Source organism: Sus scrofa, chromosome 3 (genome assembly GCF_054392235.1).
Source record: "Sus scrofa isolate SSC_HxYL_T2T_F1_AM1 chromosome 3, Sscrofa_HxYL_maternal_Yorkshire_Landrace_v2.0, whole genome shotgun sequence".
NCBI classification, from domain to species: Eukaryota; Metazoa; Chordata; class Mammalia; order Artiodactyla; family Suidae; genus Sus; species Sus scrofa.
Window position 1 is genome coordinate 126053647 of NC_139385.1, and position 19578 is coordinate 126073224.

At 42.0% G+C, this 19578-nt stretch overlaps 1 protein-coding gene across 6 annotated transcripts in view; it reads left to right on the forward strand.

Annotated features, from left to right (window-relative positions):
- DNAJC27 (DnaJ heat shock protein family (Hsp40) member C27) overlaps positions 1-19578 on the forward strand; it is a 40728-nt gene that overhangs the window by 13491 nt on the left and 7659 nt on the right. For all 6 annotated transcript variants that reach the window (XR_014842471.1, XR_002342820.2, XR_014842472.1 and 3 more), the window contains 3 exons: positions 2771-2840; positions 11752-11916; positions 12799-12921. Coding sequence is in view for 3 of the 6 variants with exons in the window: in XM_021087775.2 (XP_020943434.1) it covers positions 2771-2840; positions 11752-11916; positions 12799-12921 (358 nt within the window). In the remaining 3 variants the exon portion in view is untranslated. The remainder of the gene's footprint in view (positions 1-2770; positions 2841-11751; positions 11917-12798; positions 12922-19578) is intronic.

Sequence of the window (19578 nt, forward strand, 5' to 3'; positions counted from 1 at the left end):
TTTGTGTTACTGATTTTATAAACTTCAGTTCTATCCCTTCTCAGCTGCTATCTTTTTCTTTTTTTTTTTTTTTTTTGTCTTTTTAGGGCTGCAGTTGCGGCATATGGAGGTTCGTAGGCTAGGGGTTGAATCAGAGCTACAGCTGCCGGCCTACACGACAGCCACAGCAATGCAGGATCCAAGCCACGTCTACAACCTACACCATAGCTCATGGCAACGAAAGATCCTTAACCCACTGAGCAAGGCCAGGGATCAAACCCATGTCTTCATGGATACTAGTCAGGTTTGTTAACCACTGAGCCATGATGGGAACTCCTCAGATGCTGTCTTTTTAAGGCAGAATTTCCTGTTATAAATTGTTTTACAGAATCTTCTCCAGGTGCTCTCAAACTGTTATTGTTTTGTTTGTTGTTGTCACACTCTCTTTTATGAGATGGATCCTGATTTCACAGATGTTAAAATGAAAACAAATGTGCATCTTAGAATTGACGAAATATGGTAGGGAATTCAGGAATGAAGAAATGGTAAAGTGATTAATAGTTAGTTTGATTTAAATACACAAATCATATAAAACAACTGTAGGAATTGTGGTTTCCGAATAGAAAGTGGATATCTTAAACGCGGACAGGGAATAATAGTAATAATAGTAATAATAATAATAATAAACCACGAGGTAGCAGAGACCATAAGGGCAGCTGCTGGTGTCCTTGTGTAACATGGGAGGTGCCCTGTCAGTGCTGTCTACACTGAAACATGTTACTTAAGAGAACCTAACTCTAATCTGTTTACCTTTAGTAATCTCTTCTTAACCTTAGAGGAGTCTTTTAGGAAATAATATTTCTGTGGTGAAGAACAATTGTATTTAAAGCTCAATAATTCCTCCCAATTTACCTCAGTTTCTTTTTTTTTTTTTTCCTTTTGTTAAATTCAATGAAAAGTAAATTTTGGAGTTCTCTTGTGGTGCAGTGGATTAAGTATCCAGCATTGTCACTGCAGTGGTTCGGGTCGCTGCTGTGGCGCGGATTTGACCCCTGCTCTGGGAATTCTCACATACTGTGGGTGTGGCCCCCCCAAAAGTACATTTTGTGCTTTTATTTTAAATTAACATAACCCTGATTTTATAAAAGTATTTATGTTTATCAGTCTTATCTATGTATAGAAAGAAGTCTGCAGTAATGTTCGTTTATACTAATGAAGGTTGTTCTTCCCTGGGGGGCAGGATTTGGGATAAACTTTTAAATTGGATCTTTGTAGTTTTCTTTAGTGTTTGAATTATTTAAACTGTTTCATTCATTCATTTTTCTTTTTCTTTTTTTTTTTTCTTTTTGTCTTTTGTCTTTTTAGGGCAGCACCCACAGCATATAGAGTTTCCCAGGCTAGGGGTCCAATCAGAGCTGTAGCTGCCGGCCTACACCACAGCCACAGCAATGCCAGATCCTTAACCTACTGTGCGAGGCCAGGGATCAAACCCGAAACTTCATGTTTCCTAGTCAGATTTGTTTTGGCTGCACCACGACAGGAACTCCCATTCATTTTTCAGTAGTGATTTTTCTTTAAGGAAGTACAACAAAAGGATAGAATCAAGTATCCCGATGTTAGCAGTACTTAATTCTAACATGAATGGTTGTTATTTCCCTTTTTGTTCTTTTCTCTGTTTTCAAATTTCTGAAAACACATTGACTCTTAGCTCTCGCTCAAATAAAGATCATAAGCAAATTAAACAATCATTAAAAATATACTTTTTTAAGAATGTATACATGTATGTGTAACTGGGTCACCATGCTGTACAGTAGAAAATAGAACACTGTAAACCAGCTATAATGGAAAAAATAAAAATCATTATAAAATTTAAAAATAATAATAATATACTTTTTTTTTTAAGTCTTTTTGGGCCATACTTTTGACATATGGACATTCCCAGGTAGGGGTTGAATCAGAGCTGTAGCTGCTGGCCTATGCCACAGCCACAGCAACGCCAGATCCTTAACCCACTGAGCGAGGCCAGGGATTGAACCCACATCCTCCTGGGTACTAGTTGGATTCTTAACCCGCTGAGCCACAATGGGAACTCCAATAATATCATCTTTATGCAATTTATTTTGTACTATTTATGCACGGTAATCAAGCATAACCCGTAGAAATTCAGACGTCTAACTAAGTGAAGGGAAATGTTTTGTTTTCCTTCATCTTGCTCCTACTTGTCCTGAATCCTTTTTTTTAGTACCACAGTAACAGGTACCATTTGTTTGTTACGGGTATGGACTGAAGTGTCTTGAGGTAAGGTGAAGCTAAACTAGGGCACTTATTCCAGGTGAATTCAGTGTTCCTAAACAGGAGACAACCTGCTAGGTTGCTAGTTCCTGTTGTAAAGATTATCTGGAATCAAGAAGGGGCCCTAAGAGGGAGTTCCCGTTGCGGCTTGGTGGTAATGAACCCGACTAGTATCCATGAGGATGTGGGTTGGATCCCTGGCCTTGCTCAGTGGGTTAAAGATCCAGTGTTGCCGTGTGCAGTGGTGTAGGTCGCAGACATGGCTTGGATCCTGCGTGGCTATGGCTATAGGTAGGCCGGCAGCTGCAGCTCTGATTTAACCCCTAGCCTGAGAATTTCCATATTCAGCCCTAAAAAGCAAAAAAAAAGAAGAGGCACCAAGAAAGCCTCTTTTAAATTTCATACATAACCTTTAGAAATTCATAAGCTACATGAATGATATTAATGTGATGCAGAAACCATGACCTTCTCTGGGATTGTTTCCATTTGAACATTTCAGGGTCCAAGTCAGAGACAGAGAAATTAAAGTTAACATCTTTGACATGGCTGGACATCCCTTCTTCTATGAGGTAAGAAAGCCTTTTTGAGAAAACCTATATCCACTGTTGTTAATGGGTTGAGGGGAAGAAGATCCGAATTATCGAAACAACCAATATTCAAGTCGGGTAAAAATAGGTAAATGTAGCTGGCGTTTGTGGCTTTCCTCCTGAGCCTTAACTTAATGGGTATCTTCGGTCGTTTGTGCTCTCCGCTTAAATAGCTGTAGGAAAGTCCAGTGCTCACTCATGTCCCAGACCCTTAGATAAGATATTTTGACTTTCAAAGGACTCCTGCTTTTTACTTTATGCCTTAGCCCACAATGTGAAAGGGTAATTACATCCCTTTGTGGCCTGAAGAATTCAGTAATGTGACTTCTTTCGTAGCAGGGTTCTGGAGTGATCCTTCAGCTCACTCCTCAGTCACGTGTGCTTTCTTCCCAGAAGGAGTGAAAGCAGCCTCCCTTGATTACTCTCATCTGCCTATCAGTCCCAGGTAGTCTCAAGACTAATCTCATGGCCATTCTCTTTTGTTTTTCCTTCCTTGGGTTTTTCATTTGCCCTGAGAGGGCTTTTTACTCTTTATTACTTTCTTTCTGCTTGTTTCAGGTTTATTTTGCTCTTCTAGGTTCTTGAGGTGGGAGCTTAGATTATCGATTTGAGATTTTCTTCTTTTCTAATGTGTGTATTTTGTGCTATAACTTCTCAGCACTGCATAGCTGTCTCCCACAGATTTTGATATGTTGTATCTTCATTTTCATTCATATTTCACTTTATTCATTCAATTTGTGTTTTTTTGTTTCCCTTGAGACTTTGACCAATGGAGCTAGGGGTCCACTTGGAGCTGTAGCTGCTGGCCTTCGCCAGAGCCACAGCAATGCCAGATCTGAGCCGTGTCTGCAACCTACACCACAGCTCACGGCAATGCTGGATCCTTAACCCACTGAGCAAGGCCAGGGATCGAACCCACATCCTCGTGGATGCTGTCGGGTTGGTTAACCGTGAGCCATGATGGGAACTCCATGACCAATGGATTATTTTGAAGTATGTTGTTTAGTTTCCGAGTGTTTAGAAATTTTCCTTTTATCTTTCTTTTTTTCTTTTTTGGCCACTTGCAGCATATGGAGTTCCTGGGCCAGGGATCTGATCCAAGCCACAGCTGCAGCCTAGGCCACAGCTGTGGCAACACCAGATCCTTAACCCAATGTGCTGGGCTGGCGATTGAACCTGTGTCCCAGCACTCCCAAGACACTGCCAATCCCATTGTGCCACAGTGGGAACTCTTATCTTTCTACTATTGATTTCTAGTTTGATTCCCTTGAGACCAGAGAACACACTGAATGATTCCAATTCTTTTAAATTTGTTGAGGTCTCCCCCCCCACACACCTGCCACCATGGCCTAAGATGTGGTCTATCATGGGATGTGTTACATGAGAACTTGAATAGAATGTATATGTGGCTATTGTTGAATGGAATATTCTATAAATATTTATTAGACCATGTTGGTCAGTGGTGTCAATTTCTTTTATATTCTTGCTGATTTTCTGTTTAGTTGTTCTATCGATTGCTAAAAGAGGGGTACTGAAATATCCAACTATAATTGTAGACTTGTTTATTTCTCCTTTTGGTTCTATTTATTTTTGCTTCACATATTTTGCAGCTCTTTTATTTGGTGCATATACATTGAGGATTGCTGTCTTCATTATGTATTTTATTATTATATACTGTCCCCCTATATCTCTGCTAATTTTCTTTGTTCTAGTGTCTATTTTTTCTGATGATATGTAGACATTTCCACTTTCCTTTGACTAATGTTTGCACAATACGTCTTTTTCTATCCTTTCACTTTCAGCATATTTATATCATTATATCTGAGGTGACTCTTTTTTTTTTTTTTTGGCCATGCCCACAGCATGTGGAAGTTCCTGGGCCAGAGATCACATCCAAGCCACAGCTGCAACCTGTGCCAAAGCTGCAGCACTGCAGATTCTTAACCCACTGTGCTGGTCTGGGGACCCCCTCAGCAACCCAAACCATTGCAGAGACAATGCTGGATCCTTAACCCATTGTCCCACAGCAGGAACTCCCTGAAGTGACTTTCTTATAAGACAGTACATAGCTGGATCATGATTTTTAAGCTATTCGGTCAACTTATGCTCTTAGACCACTTTTGTGTAATTATTGCTATATTATAGCTTAAGTCTACTCTTTTATTTTATTTATTTATTTATTTTTGTCTTTTTTGTCCTTTTAGGGCCGCACCTGTGGCATATGGAGGTTCCCCGGCTAGGGGTCTAATCGGAGCTGTGGCCACCAGCCTACGCCAGAGCCACGGCAACGCCAGATCCGAGCCATATCTGCAACCTACACCACAGCTCATGGCAACGCCAGATCCCCAACCCATTGAGCGAGGCCAGGGATCAAACCCCCAACCCCTTGGTTCCTAGTTGGATTCTCTTCCACTGCACCACGACAGGAACTCCGTTTTCTATTTTTAATTTCTGTTTTCTTTTTCCTGTTTTCCTGTGGATTACTTGAACACGACTTGAATTCCATTTTGATTTGCCTGTAGTGTTTTTGAGTGAAACTTTCTGAGTAGCTTTATTAGTGGATGCTCTTAGTCATTGCCCTCTGTAAGTCATCACAGTCTGCTGGTGGCGTCGTTTTAAAGGTTTGAGTGGAGTATCTCCCTTTACGTCCTTCCCCCCTCTCTCATTTCTAATACAATTGTCTGAAATATTTTCTCTAAATATTTAGTCTACATTAGGACTGCAGCAGAATTTAATTTTTGCTTAATTGTCAAACAATTTAGAAAACTCAAGACAGAAGGAAAGCCTATTGTATTCACCTGTATTTTTGCTTACTTTGTTCTTTCATCCTTCGATATGTTCCAAGGTTCCCTCTTTTATCATTTCCTTTCTGTTTAGAGAACTCTTTTAGCCATTCTTTTAGCTTAGGTCTGCTGACAACAGTTCTCATGATTTTCCTTGATTGAGAATGTTTTGATTTCTCCTTTGTTCCTGAAGAATTTTTTTTTTCAGATTATCAGATTCTGGGTTGGTATTTCTTTTTTTTTTCCCCCTAATATGTGAAAAATGGCATGCTTATTTCCTCTGGCCTTTCTCTGCTTAGATTTTCTTACCATTTATTAAGTTGTTTTGAGGCCAGCTCTTGAACTCACTGAGTCCCTTGTCCCCTGTAATGTCACTGCTCTCTGGGGAGAGTGGGGTTTCGGAAGGAAAGGGGTATTTACTGGGAAGGTTAACTTAATTAGGTTCGAAGAGATGTCTTTTTTTTCTCTGGCTGCTTTCGTGATTTTTTCTTTTAGTTTTTAGAGGTTTAATTATGATGTGTGTTGGCATGGATTTCTTTGGGTTTTTCTTGTTGGGGGTCTTCTCAGCTTCTTGATTCTACTGTAGATTTATCTCTCTTGCCCAGTTTGGGGACTTTTCAGCCATTATTTCTGTGAGTCCTTTTTCAGCCCCATCCTGTTTCTCCTCTGCTTCCCAGACCCTGATCTTGTCGTAGTCCTGCAGGTCCCCAAGGCGCTGTTCTTCTTCTTTCTTTCTTTTTTTTCTCTCTGTTGTTCAGAATAGGTAATATTTATTGTTTTGCCCTCTGTTTCAGCGATTCTCTCCATATCTTCTTCATTCTCTGTTGAGCCTAACTACTAGGCTTTTTAATTTTGGTCATTGTATTTTTCTAAAATGTCTGCTTAGCCTTTGCTTAAGTTAATGAGGATGGAGAGACAGACTTTTTCTGAGGTGCCTGGCCGGAGGAGAGTGGTTATCATCTAGAGTTTTCTATCTTTCCTGGTCCTTCACTGACGAGAGCAGGCTTGGGCTTTTGTCTGCACCTATTGGCGTTTCCAAGTTCTGCTTCTGTAGCTCTAAGTCTTGGGTACATGAGGCAAAAGAAAACCCAGGAAACTCATTGCTGTGTCATTCCTCAGGTCCTAAGCTCCCTTGCTTGTACGCCTCTTTCTCTCCACATTCCAGAAGTGTCTTATGTATGTTTTATATATAATGCCCAGGATTTTTACTCATACTTAGTGGAAAGAACAGGGGAAAACACATCTATTCCATCTTCCCAGAGGAAACAAAAATTTTAATGACTTTATAATCATTCATCTTATGAATATACCCAAATATTTAGGTAAAATGAATTCCTTTTAAATGTGGAGCCTTACAGTAGATTAAGTTAGTTTCCCAGGTATAGAATATTGTCTGTGAAAAGGTCATGGAGGCTCTAGGTGACCACTGTTTGACCTAGATTCTAAACCCCGGAAATGCTAACACAACTCTTAGATTACACCAGAGTCAGGTAAATGAGGAGTGAGAAGATGCCCGAGAATTGATGTGGTCCAGACCCCTGCCATTGTAGGATTTCTTTCTGCAGCATTCCTGATTGCTGGCCGTCATTCATTCACCAGGGAGCAGAACGCCAGTTCTCTGCTGCACTCTGGAAGTACATAGCCCCTATTCTTATGGCACGTAAATATATCAGAGAAGACACATGTTAAACAAATGACAGGATGCTTGGGAGCACCCACAGCTAGCTTATCTGGCAGGTCAGGAAGTCCATTGAAGGAAGCAGCATGTGCACTGAATGTTGACAGAGACCTAAGAGTTACGTCGTTTGAGGGGAATCCAGGGACAGTGTAGTACACGGGACAGTTTTGAGCAGAGCTGACTGTAAGGGTCTGGAGAATGAGTGTCTCTAATGTTTCGCAAGTAACCCATTACAGAGTTAAAACCTCTAGATTAACAGCTTCAGTGTTATGAAGGCTGCCTTGCTTTGACGTGGCAGCTAATTCTGGCCTTGTCTTTGAATGAATGTAGACGGAGTCTCTGCATCTGCAGGAGAGCCTTTCCAGTATTTGTTAATCTGCTCTAAGTAAAACATTTTTTATTCCTGCCACAGCTAGACCTATCAGCATCCTTTGTAAATAACCTCTAGTTAGCTGATAGGGAGCTGAGAACTGAACATAACATTCCAGATATTGCCTAACTGGTGAAAAACACTGAGTGTTCTGTTACTTTCTATCATTAGATACTAGACTCTTGGTACTGCAGCCCGGAATTGTGATAGCTTTTTCTCAGCAGCTCACAAAAATAAAAGTATAATTAATAGAAGCTATTTGAAATCAGCGCTTCTGAAGTGCCTATAATTCAAAATAGCCTCGATGGTACTTTTTTGTCAAATATTTGCTGTCTGTAGCTCTGACTCTCCTTTTTGACAAGACCAAAGCCATCATTTTCTTTCTAAGCCCTAAACTGACCAGCGTACCCCTTCACTCAGCACTCACCTAGTGAAGTACCCGCAGCCATTCTCAGGGTCCCTGGCTTCCTCAGATCCTTAGCACCTGTCCCCCATTAACGCTTCCACTGTCACCAGTACATTTGACAGGTTTACCCAGAGGGCCTGAGAAAAGACAGTCCCTTCTGTGTGCCACATAGCAAGCTCAGAAGAAGGTGTCAGAGGGGCTCTGGAGAGAATGGAAGCTTACCCGAGTCTCGACTTCAGTGGTGCCCACAGTGGAATTCTGGATAACTGGGCTAGGTAGTGGGTCTATAAAAGCTTTCTGAGGCCTAACAGCTTCCGCTAACCTACAGGCTAGAAAGTTTGCTGGCTCTGCTTTAAAAACTCAACAATCCCAGTTCCCTTAGCGTGCTCTTTAATTAAACTTTGGATGCAGCATGTCTACCAGGACTAACATTAGAAAGCTGTTTGGGAGTTCCCACTGCAGTGCAGCAGAAATGAATCCAACTAGTAACCACGAGGTTTTGGGTTCAATCCCTGGCCTCAGTGGGTTAAGGATCCGGCATTGCTGTGAGCTGTGGTGTAGGTTGCAGATGTGCCTTGGATCCTGCAGATGTTGCTATGGCTATGGTGTAGGCCGGGAGCTGTAGCTCCAAGTTGACCCCGAGCCTGGGAACCTCCATATGCCGTGGGTGCGGCCCTAAAAAGCAAAAAAAAAAAAAAAAAAACCAAAAACAAAAACAAAAAAGAAAGCTGTTTGGAGAGATGAGAATAGTTGACTGATGTTGGTCTATTATGGTCTCTTAGCCTCTCAAAGGTAGGGGACCACCGAGGCATCTCCTTTGCCCTTTCCATTTCACACACGGGGAAACTAAGGCTTGAAGTAATAAAGTCACTTACTCAAGATGATGTAGATATCTAGTTGCTGAACCCAGATGTGAACTTGGGTGGTTTTTTTTTTTAAGATTTTCAAGAGAAATCTGCGGAGCTTATTTAATTTTCTTTTTTACACACATACTTCCTTCTGGACAGCATGATCTGCATTTTGGAATTCTTTCTTTTCCCCTTGGCCTCTATTTTTGTTCTCTACTGTAACACATTCAGCCATTTGATTAAACAAATATGTCTCAAATACTTATACCTGCCAGGCCCAGGGGGTGACAGTGATGCTCGCTTATAGTCCAGTGGGGAAAACAGCTGGATGTATTTTTAACTCTAAAACTAGACAGGAAGTGACATGAGCCCTATTAGAAGTGCAGCATGCCGTGGTGTTCCAAGGGATGTAGAAATTGCATTCCGTTTTGCAGGTATAGGGGGCGGAAAAAGCTAAATAAGAGAGATGGTATTGTAGCTAGACCTCATAAAATGCAAGATGAAGAGGTGTCCATTTCCAGATGGAGTTAGGGAGGCATAGGGCAGATTCAGGAGATGAGAGATTATCCAGTTTGCAGTACAGGGGGTTGGAGGGGATTAAGACTGGGAAGCTGGTGGAGGACCGATCCGAAACTGTTAATGTCAGTTAAAAGAGTTTGAACTTTGCACTTAAAAGAGTTTGAACTTCAGATGGTGGGCGGTAGGGAAACACTGAAGAATTTTTGAGCCAGGGCTTTAAAAAGGTACATATGCATTGGAGTTTCTGTTGTGGCTCAGCAGTAACCAACCCGATCAGTATCCATGAGGATGTGGGTTCGACCTTTGGCCTCACTTAGTGGGTTAAGGATCTGGTGTTGCTGTGGCTGTGGTGTAGGCCAGCAGCCGCAGCTGTGATTTGATCCCTAGCCTGGGAACTTCCCTATGCCATGGGTGCGGCCCTAAAAAGAAAAAAAGATACATATGCACAGTGTATAATGTTGCCAGAGAGATTGCTTAGAAGACTCTTGCACTAGCACAGTCAAGATGCTGTTGGCAATGAAAATGGAAAGGAAGGGACAGTGCAGGAAACAGGGCAGAGGTGGTTTCTACAGGATTGTTTGAACTTGCTGAGCAAAAGCAGCAAAGGCTAATACAGGCTTTCAACCTGAAGGACCCACTAGACGTTCAAGAGAAGGAAAAGTTTAGGAAGGAATAATCGGGAGGGTTTCCCGTTGTGCAGATTGAATTTGAGGTTCCAGCAGGATGTTCAGCTGGAAGAGTCCAGAGCTCATTGGAGATGCAGATCTGGAAGCACGGGCAAAAGGACACATCTTGGAGGGTCTCACAGTTGAAACTGTGCAAGTGGTTGATTGTGCGGAGTGGCGAGGAAGAACTAAAACAGAAAGAACGGGCGCCCCGGGCAGGATGTGGGGAAGTGTGGTGGCAGACGGGAGTGGGAGCGATGGCGAAAAGAAGAGTGGGTGAAAGAGATGCGCTAAGAACCTGAGGAGTGTGGTGAATGGGCACCAAGGCAGCAGGAGTTTCCGGACAGGGGACAGGAGTGGAAGTGCTGTTGTCAGTGCGGCCGGAGCGCGAAGGGCCACCGCGACTGAGGCGAGAAGACCCCTTCCTGTGCTTCAGCACGTTGAATTCCCTCTGGTTTTGTTGGGTTTGATTTTAGGGGCTAGCTTCTTAATGTGTCCGTAAGTCTAGGCACTTACATTCTTGGTCCAGTTGTCTGTCTCTGCTCAGAAGCCCACAGACACTTCCTGCCGATTGTGTGAGAGATGCCATCATTCTTACTGCGTGTCCAGTGTGAGTCTTGAGTACTTGCTAGACTTTTCTGAAAGGAACATATAATACTACATGGCTTCTCAAGGTTCTTACTGGAATTTTGGCCGGAGCCCCGCTCTGTCGGTTCTGCTCCTCATCAAGCCAAGCTGTCACACGAGTGCCTCTGCCACTGTAGTGTGCCCTCCACTTCCTGCTGCCTCTTTCCAGAACTGAAGATGTGCCCCAGAGCCGAGTTGCCATTTCTAATAAAAACATCCAAGAAGGACAATTAGAGAATGAATGCCAGGACGGAAGGGAGCAGGTGCTAATATGCATTGTTTTCCAGGTACTGTTTAGGTGCTCTGCCCTCATGATCTCATTCAATCCTCATACTAACCCTGTGAAGTAAGTAGTAGTATCCCCATTTTACAGATGAGGAAACTGAGACGCAGAGAGGTTAAGTGACTTGCTCAAGATCACACAACTAGTAAGTAAGTGTGAACCCAGATCTGACAACAGAGCGCATGCTCTTTCCGCCACATCCCACGGAGACACAGAGTTTGGAGTTCTCAAGTTGGTGGGGAGACCCCAGAGTCATAGGAGGTTCTGCCTAGCATCCTGGGGAAGCCAGCTTCAGGACGTGATACACAAATGACTATGCTTATTGCTGATACTGGGGGTGTTTTTGCCTTAAATTCTTTTTAATTGTTGATTCACTGTTCTGGTTCTTCCTAAGAGCCTTATATAATCTGTGTTCTTTAAGGCCTACTAACAGCAGTTAAAGATCGATTGCCTCTGGGGAGTGGAACTGGAACTGAAGAGGGGTGGGCGAGAGGCTGTTATTTCCATTGCAAGTCCTTCTATACTGATAGACTTCTTTTTTTTAAATCTTGTTACTTTGATTTTATTAGAAACCCCTCCAAAGACCAGTAATACAAATAGTAAACACTATGAATACACACCAAAACCCACATTTTGCTAAGTTATTGACTGTGAGCTATACATTTACAAAAATCACGAAATCTACATTTTGTGCATCTGTTTTTTTATGTAAAGGTTCGTAACGAGTTTTACAAGGACACACAGGGTGTGATTCTGGTCTATGATGTTGGACAGAAAGATTCCTTTGATGCCCTTGATGCATGGTTGGCAGAAATGAAGCAAGATCTTGGGCCTCATGGAAACATGGAAAACATTGTGTTTGTGGTGTGTGCCAACAAGGTAAGTGCTGTGGAGGTGGTACGCTCAACAGTCCAGGTCCATTGCAGGAGGAGCGCAGCTCAGGTTTGGGGCAGCAAATAAAAAGGAAAAAAATCTATAATCTGTCACATAGAAATCAATGGCTTTTCAAAACATACGTCCCTAAAACAAAAACAATTGAAAAACAACACCTGGCCTATCAGGGTTTTTATTCACCATTTTTCTGGTGCCATACTTGGGCATGGATATTGGTTGGTGCCTGAGCAGGAAAGGTGGATCCTGATAATCACTCTTTCCCGGCTGGAGGAGGGGAAGCAGGTGGGTGACATGTGGACTGTGGAGAAGTATGAAAGGCAGTCCCTGGCCCTCAAGTGGGCAGGAAGGATGAAGCCAGCTTGGATGAGGTGAGCAGCTGCAGTTTTCACAAGGGGTAATGCCAGTGGAAGGCACTTGTTCTGCCACAGAAAATCAGTCCACAATCAATATCAGTAATTTTTAAAAAATCATTTCTGGTCTTGGTAATTTTATATACCAGTGCTGGGGTTCACTTAAGAATAGTTTCTGTAGAATTCCCACTGTGGCTCCATGGGTTAAGAACCCGACGCTGTCTCTGTGAAGATGCAGGTTTGATCCCCGGCCTTGCTCAGTGGGTTAAGGATTTAGCATTGTCGCCTACTGCAGCGTAGGTCACAGATGCAGCTCAGACCTAGTGTTGCCATGGCTGTGGCGTAGGCCTCAGCTGCAGCTTGGATTCAGCCCTTAGCTTGGGAACGTCCGTATACCACAAGTATGGCCATTAAAAAAAAGGATAGTTTTTGCCTGAGCAAAGGATTGACAGAAACCTCCCTGGGCCTATTCTGGTGGGACAAGGTCTCTCTCTCTCACCCCAACTTTCAATTTCAGATCGACTGTGCCAAGCACCGCTGTGTTGATGAAAGCGAGGGACGTCTTTGGGCTGAAAGTAAAGGGTTCCTGTACTTTGAAACTTCAGCTCAAACTGGAGAAGGAATCAATGAGATGTTCCAGGTAACCTAGCTTGTTATTGTTTTAGAATTTGTGTCAGGGCTGACCGTAGCAAGTTTTAATTTGAATTATGCACAGTGGGAGTGTCTTTGTGGCTCTGTGGGTTAAGGACCTGGCGTCATCACTGCAGCAGCTTGGGTTGCTGCCATGGTGTGGGTTCGTTCCCTAGCCTGGGAGCTTCCACGTGCTGTGGGTGTGGCCAAAAAAGAAAAAAAATTAAGTAAATTTTGCAGGAGTTCCTGTCATGGCTCAGTGGTTAACGAATCCAACTAGGAACCAAGGGGTTGTAGGTTTGATTCCTGGCCTCACTCAGTGGGTTGAGGATCCAATGTTGCCGTGAGCTGTGGTGTAGGTCGCAGATATGGCTTGGATCTGGCATTGCTGTGGCTGTGGCATAGGCTGGTGGCTACAGCTCTGATTGAACCCTTAGCCTGGGAACCTCCACATGCCACGGGTGCGGCCCTTGAAAAGACAGAAAGACGAAAGAGAGAAAGAAAGAAAGAAAGAAAGAAAGAAAGAAAGAAAGAAAGAAAGAAAGCAAGCAAGCAAGCAAGCAAGCAAGCAAGCAAGCAAGCAAGCAAAGCGAAAACCTAATAGGACTTTCTCATTAGAGTAAGCTCTTTTCAGAAGCTGGTAAGAAAGAGAAAATGGGAGAGAGAGAGGGAATGAGGTAGTATGAGGGTGTGTGTTACTTGTCTGCTCTCTGTTTTAGACCAGACCTGGCAGCTCATCAGAATTACCTAGAGAAATTCTTCAGAATACAGATTTCTGGGCTCCAGACCTACTGGAAAGTAATGTTTTGATAGAACTAAGGAATTCGTGTTTTGCAAAGGCTCTAGGTGACGCTGATGACCATCAAGTTTAACAACATTTATTATAGACCTGTTTAAATGGCACAAAGGTTAACTTTAAAACTACCTTCGGTTACATTTGTAGGCATAATCAAATGCATGCATTACTTTGGCAAAATGGCCTTGCCATAGCTCATATAATCCTGTATTGTAGCTCCTGGGGGTGCAGTTAGAGACCAGGAGACTGTCATTGCAGAATCCAGCCATTCATCGATAAAAGTAGTCTCACCAATCAAGTGGGCAGTGGAAGGATAGGCTCCCTTTGCAACCTGAATAGGTGGTTACTTTTTAGAATTTACTAATCTTGAATAATTTTAAGGGGAGCAGGCTACTTAAACAGCAACTTATAGTCAACTCTTCATTATAGATACATTTAGAAATAAGTGGTAGCATGAATAATGCATTTTTTTCTTATGCATATATCTGGTATTTTGGGAATTTTTAGCATTTCAAATAATGTAGCTATACTGTAAAGAGTTGTTCTAAATTATTGAGTGGGATTTTATTGAATCTTTTGTGCCGAATTTCCTTCTCACAAGATGTCACGCCTCCTACTAGAAGACAGGTTTTATCCTTGGCTGACAGCCTAAATTGGGCATCAGTAGCTTCTGTTTTATTCCAAATAAGGTTGATGTTGGTTTGCCACGTTTCTATTCTTTGGAATACACAGATCTGTTAGCTTGTACCTATATTGTGTGCAATGATGATACTTAACTGAATATATTTTAAGTTTTGGAGAAGTTCACATTTCATTTCATTTGAAACTTAACAATGTGTGACAGGTATCAGTCTCATTTTAACTAGCCTTTTCTTTTTTTGGAGGGGGGGGTCACGCCTGTGGCATGCAGAAGTTCCTAGACCAGGGATCAAACCCACGCCACAGCAGTGACCCCAAGCCACGGCAGTTACAATGCCAGATCTTTAATCCACTAAGGAACCAGGAAACTCTCATTCTCATTTCAGATATGAGGATATCTAAGGGTAGTAGTGATTTATACATAAATAACCCTTAGAGATTAAATTTCTTTGAGCACTTTAAAGATATGTATCCATTCACTTCTGACCTCTTTTGCGTCTCATGAGATGTTAGCACTTGTTCTTACTCCTATTCCGTTATATATAATGTGTACTTTTTTTCCTCTAGCCACTTTCAAGAGTTTCTCTTTATCTTTGGTCTTCAGCAGTTGTGCTATGTGCCTGGGTGTGGTTCTCTTTATATTTATCTTACTTGGGGTTTGTTGATTTTCTTAGACTGATAAGCAGGTGCTTTTCATCAATTTTGGGATGTTTTTTAAAAAAGCATTGTTTCTTCCAATACTTTTTTTGGCCCTATTCTCACTCTCTTTTTCCTCGGGGACTCCAATTGCATATATATTAGACCATTTGATTTTGTCTCACAGTCCTTGAGGCTGTTTATTTTTGTTGCATTTTTCCCTTCTATTTTTCAGATTGCATAGTCTCTATTGATCTGACTTCAGTCTGCTGTTTTATCTACCAAGTCAAGTTTTCAGTTCACTACTTTTTAGTTCTAGAATTTACATATGGTTCTTTTATGTAGTTGTGGTTCTTTGCTGAAGTTCTCTGTTTACTCATTTTGAACATATTTTTCTTTATCTCTTTGAAATAGTTATAATAGTCATTTTAAAGTTTTTGTCTAGGGAGTTCCCATCGTGATTCAGTGGTAATGAACAGGACTAGTATCCATGAGGATAGGGGTTCGATCCCTGGCCTTGCTCGGTCGGTTAAGGATCCATTGTTGCCATGGTGTAGGTCACAGACGTGGCTCAGATCCCATGTTGCTGTGGCTGTGGTGTAGGCCAGCAGCTGCAGCTCTAGTTCATCCCCTAACCTGGGAACTTCCATATGCTGCAGGTGCAGCCCTAAAAAGATAAATTAAATAAATAAATAAATAAATAAATAAAGTTTTTGTCTGGATTATCTTGGGTTCAGTTTCTTTTGAATACTTTTTTCTCTGGCCATGGATCACATTTTCTTGTTTCTTTGTATGAGTAGTGTATGTCCCCCCACCCCAGGTTTTTAGGGCTGCACTTGTAGCATCAAATCGGAGTTGTAGCTGCTGGCCTATGCCACAGCCACAGCAATGCCAGATCCAAGCCGTGTCTGTGACCTACACCACAGCTTGTGGCAATGCCAAATCCTTAACCCCCTAAGCGAGGCCAAGGATCAAACCTACATCCTCATGGATACTAGTCAGAGTCATTAGCCATGATGGGAACTCCTAAGTAGTGATTTTTGATTTAATACCAGACATTGTAGAAACTCTAGATTTGTTTGTTTTTTTTTTCTGTAGAATGTTGATTCTTTTTTTCTTTTTTGCTGTTTAGGACCATACCTGTGGCATATGGAAGTTCCCAGGCTAGGGGTCAAATTGGAGCTGACCTGCTAGCCTATGCCACCGCCACAGCAACATCATGTTGTTAACCCACTGAACAGGACCAGGGATTGAACCCTCATCTTCGTGGGTACTAGTCAGGTTCATTACCACTGAGCCACAATGGGAACTCCCAGAATGTTGATTCTTGTTTTACCAGACAGTTCAGTTATTGGCAGATTACACTGAACTTGTGTAGGCTTGAATTCTTGCAAGGATGTGAGGAAAGCTCAAAGTGTTTCCCAGGCTGTTAGAATTTGGCCAGATTCAGCCTCCACATCCTATCCCTTTTGCAGATCTTGTCAGTTCTTGGCTTTGGGTTTTGTTGGGATGAGTCTAAATCCCAAAGCATAGCCTTCCTGTGGTGTCGCAGCTAGAAGCTAGGGGTATTGATGAAGTAGTAAGGCAGCCTCTCTGCTCTGGCAAGGCCGGACTCTAGTGTGCCCAGGACAGCTCTTCCCTTGGTACCACTAGGCAGTTCTGTTCTCACCCCTCAGTAGCTGTTGTCTGGTAAGCTTAGATCATCTCACCCTGTGTATGTATAGTCTAGCCCTCAACTACAGACCAGTAGGGACTCTCACATGGAGTCCTGGTGCCCAGCTCTGCACAGCTCCCTCCGATACAGCGCCCTGCTCTGCAGCATTGAGCCACTGCATCATCCTCAGGCTCTGATCTCCACCTCCTTAGCTCAGTAGGACTTGCTCATCAGATTCCAGGTCTCTATGATATGGTTAGGAAATGGAGTCACGTAGAAAACCAAGAAGTAGTCTTGTACTTGCTGTTGTCCAGGACCTGAAAAGAGTTGCCTTGGGAGTTCCCTGGTTGTCTAGTGGTTAGGACTGCGTGTTTTCACTGCACTTTCACTGTTGAGGCCCAGGTTCAATCCCTGCTCTGGAAACTGAGATCCCACATCAAGCCTCCGCATACCGTAGCCAAAAAAAAAAAAAAAAAAGGGTCATGTTTTTGTCCACTTTTGTAGTAATTAATTTATTGGAAAAGATCCAATCCAGTATCCATCACTCCAGCATGGCTGGCATTCATACAAGAAACTTAGACTTGACTTCAATTCACATGTTCTCTCTATCACACCACGGCTGGCCTTCTGTCACGTTACGTGTCATGAGTAAATGCTTGTGCCCTCAGAAATCTGTGACTGTTTATTATAGGTTTACTTACAGACTAAAAGAAAACCTTACTGATCCATAGCACAAATAAGCATCTGTGAGCTGTGATCCCTTTTAGGTTGTTTTAATTTTTTTAGATAAATTCTGGGTAGAACTAATGGATACTTAGTCAAAAAAAAAAAAAAAAAAAAAAAGCAGTGGGCTAAAAAAGAGTGTAATAAAACTATGCTGGAAGTAAGTACTTAGAAGTAGTGCTTTCCTGCGGGGGGGTTCAATTTAATAAATACTTTGTTTCCTGTGTACTTAATAGGCACTTTATGTCCGGAAGGAACTTGGTTTTATCTTACACTGTTAACGCAAAGTAGTGTTAAGACAGACTAAAACTAAGCTATTTCTCTTGTCTTTGTATCTAGCAGCTTTTCCTTTGACACCACTTCTACATGTCAGGGCCTCTTGTGTAGGTTTCCGAGTCAGCTAGCTATGGAGATGAAGAGGGGGTCAAAGAGAAAGACAACATTTTTAGATGACAATAGGAACTATAGAAATACCTGGGGGGAGAAAAAGGAGCAGATTGAAAAGAAACGGAGAAAAGAGTCCATTTAAAAGCAGCCATAAGTGGGGAGTTCCCGTTGTTATGGCTCAGTGGGTTATGAACCGACTGGTATCCATGAGGATGCAGGTTCGATCCCTGGCCTCAATCAGTGGGTTGGTGACCCACTGTGGCTGTGGCTGTGGCATAGGCTGGCAGCTCCACTCGACCCCTTGCCCGGGAGCTTCTATGTGCCACAGGTGTGGCCCTAAAAAAGCAAAAATTAATAATAATAAATAAATAAAAGCAGCCACAGTGTGTTAAATTAGTATTTTGAGTGAAGTTGTTCAACTGCAATCACAGCACACAGAGCCTGGAATATGAGAAGGAACAAAAAATGGTTTTCACTTTGAGAAACATTATAAAAATAAGGAAAGAATATGAACAGTTTACAGAAAAAGAAAAGACTGATAAGCATATGAAAAGATACTCAGTTTCACTTATAATTAAAGAAGTGCAAATAAAAACTGTCAGATACACATCAGATTGGCAAAAGTGGAGCTGTGTGGTCATGCCCAGTATTGACAAGCGTACTGGGAAACAGGCACTTCGCTACGCAGTGATGGGAGTGGAAATCATTATAGCCTTTTTGTATGAAAGCGTCCAAATCCAAAAAGTAAAATGGGAGTTCTCATCGTGGCGCAGTGGAAACGAATCTGACTAGCATCCCTGAGAACACAAGTTCGATCCCTGGCCTTGCTCAGTGGGTTAGGGATCTGGCGTTGCCATGAACTGTAGTGTAGGTCGCAGATGCAGCTTGGATCCCAGGTGGCTGTGGCTGTGGTGTAGGCAAGTGGCTACAGTTCCGACTCGACCCCTAGCCTGGGAACCTCCATGTCTTTGGGGTGCGGCCCTTAAAAAAAGACAAACAAAACAAAACAAAACAAAGTAAAATGCACATACACTTAAAAAAAAATTAAAGATGACATTTTGAATTTTAGTTATTTACTCATTTTTATTTTTTGGCCGTGATGTGCAGCAGCTTGATGTGGGATCTAAAGCAGTACCCCCACAGGTGTACACACACACACACACACACACACACACACACACATTCACTAAAGCAATTTTTGTAGCAAAAAAAAAATAGAATCATTTGACCTGTCCAAGAATAGGGAGTTGGTTAAATAAATTATGGTATAATCACATAGTAATATACTCAGCAGTCACTGGAAGGGGGGATGAAAGTGTCTGTATGCAGCTAGAGAAAAGATTCCAAAATTTATTACTACGTGAAAAAAAATGCAAGGTGCCAAGCAGCAAGTTTAATCTCTTCTCTTTTATGCAAATGCTTAGCATTTGGATGTGTGTATGTCCTGGTGTACTGATAGGAAATTATCCTGGAAGGATACTCAAAAAAAATATATTAACAGTGGTTACCTCGAAGAGAGGAGTTTGAGGGGTAGGGTGAGAGTTTTCATTTTACGCTTTTCCTTACTATGTGAATTTTTCTAACAATATTTATGTGCTAGTTTTTAATCTCAAGTGTGGTCACCTGAGAGTAGGGTTATGAGCCATTTCAATTTTATTCCTTATACTTTTTGTGTGCTTAAATATATATACATATATATAATACAAAAGAAAAAAGTTCCAAAGTACATATTTGCTTTATTGTGAATTTTAAGAGTGATTGAAACATTTTGAAATTCTTTTATGTTCGTGCTTAAAGCAAATTCCTATTTTCACAAAATCAGCTCTCCTCTG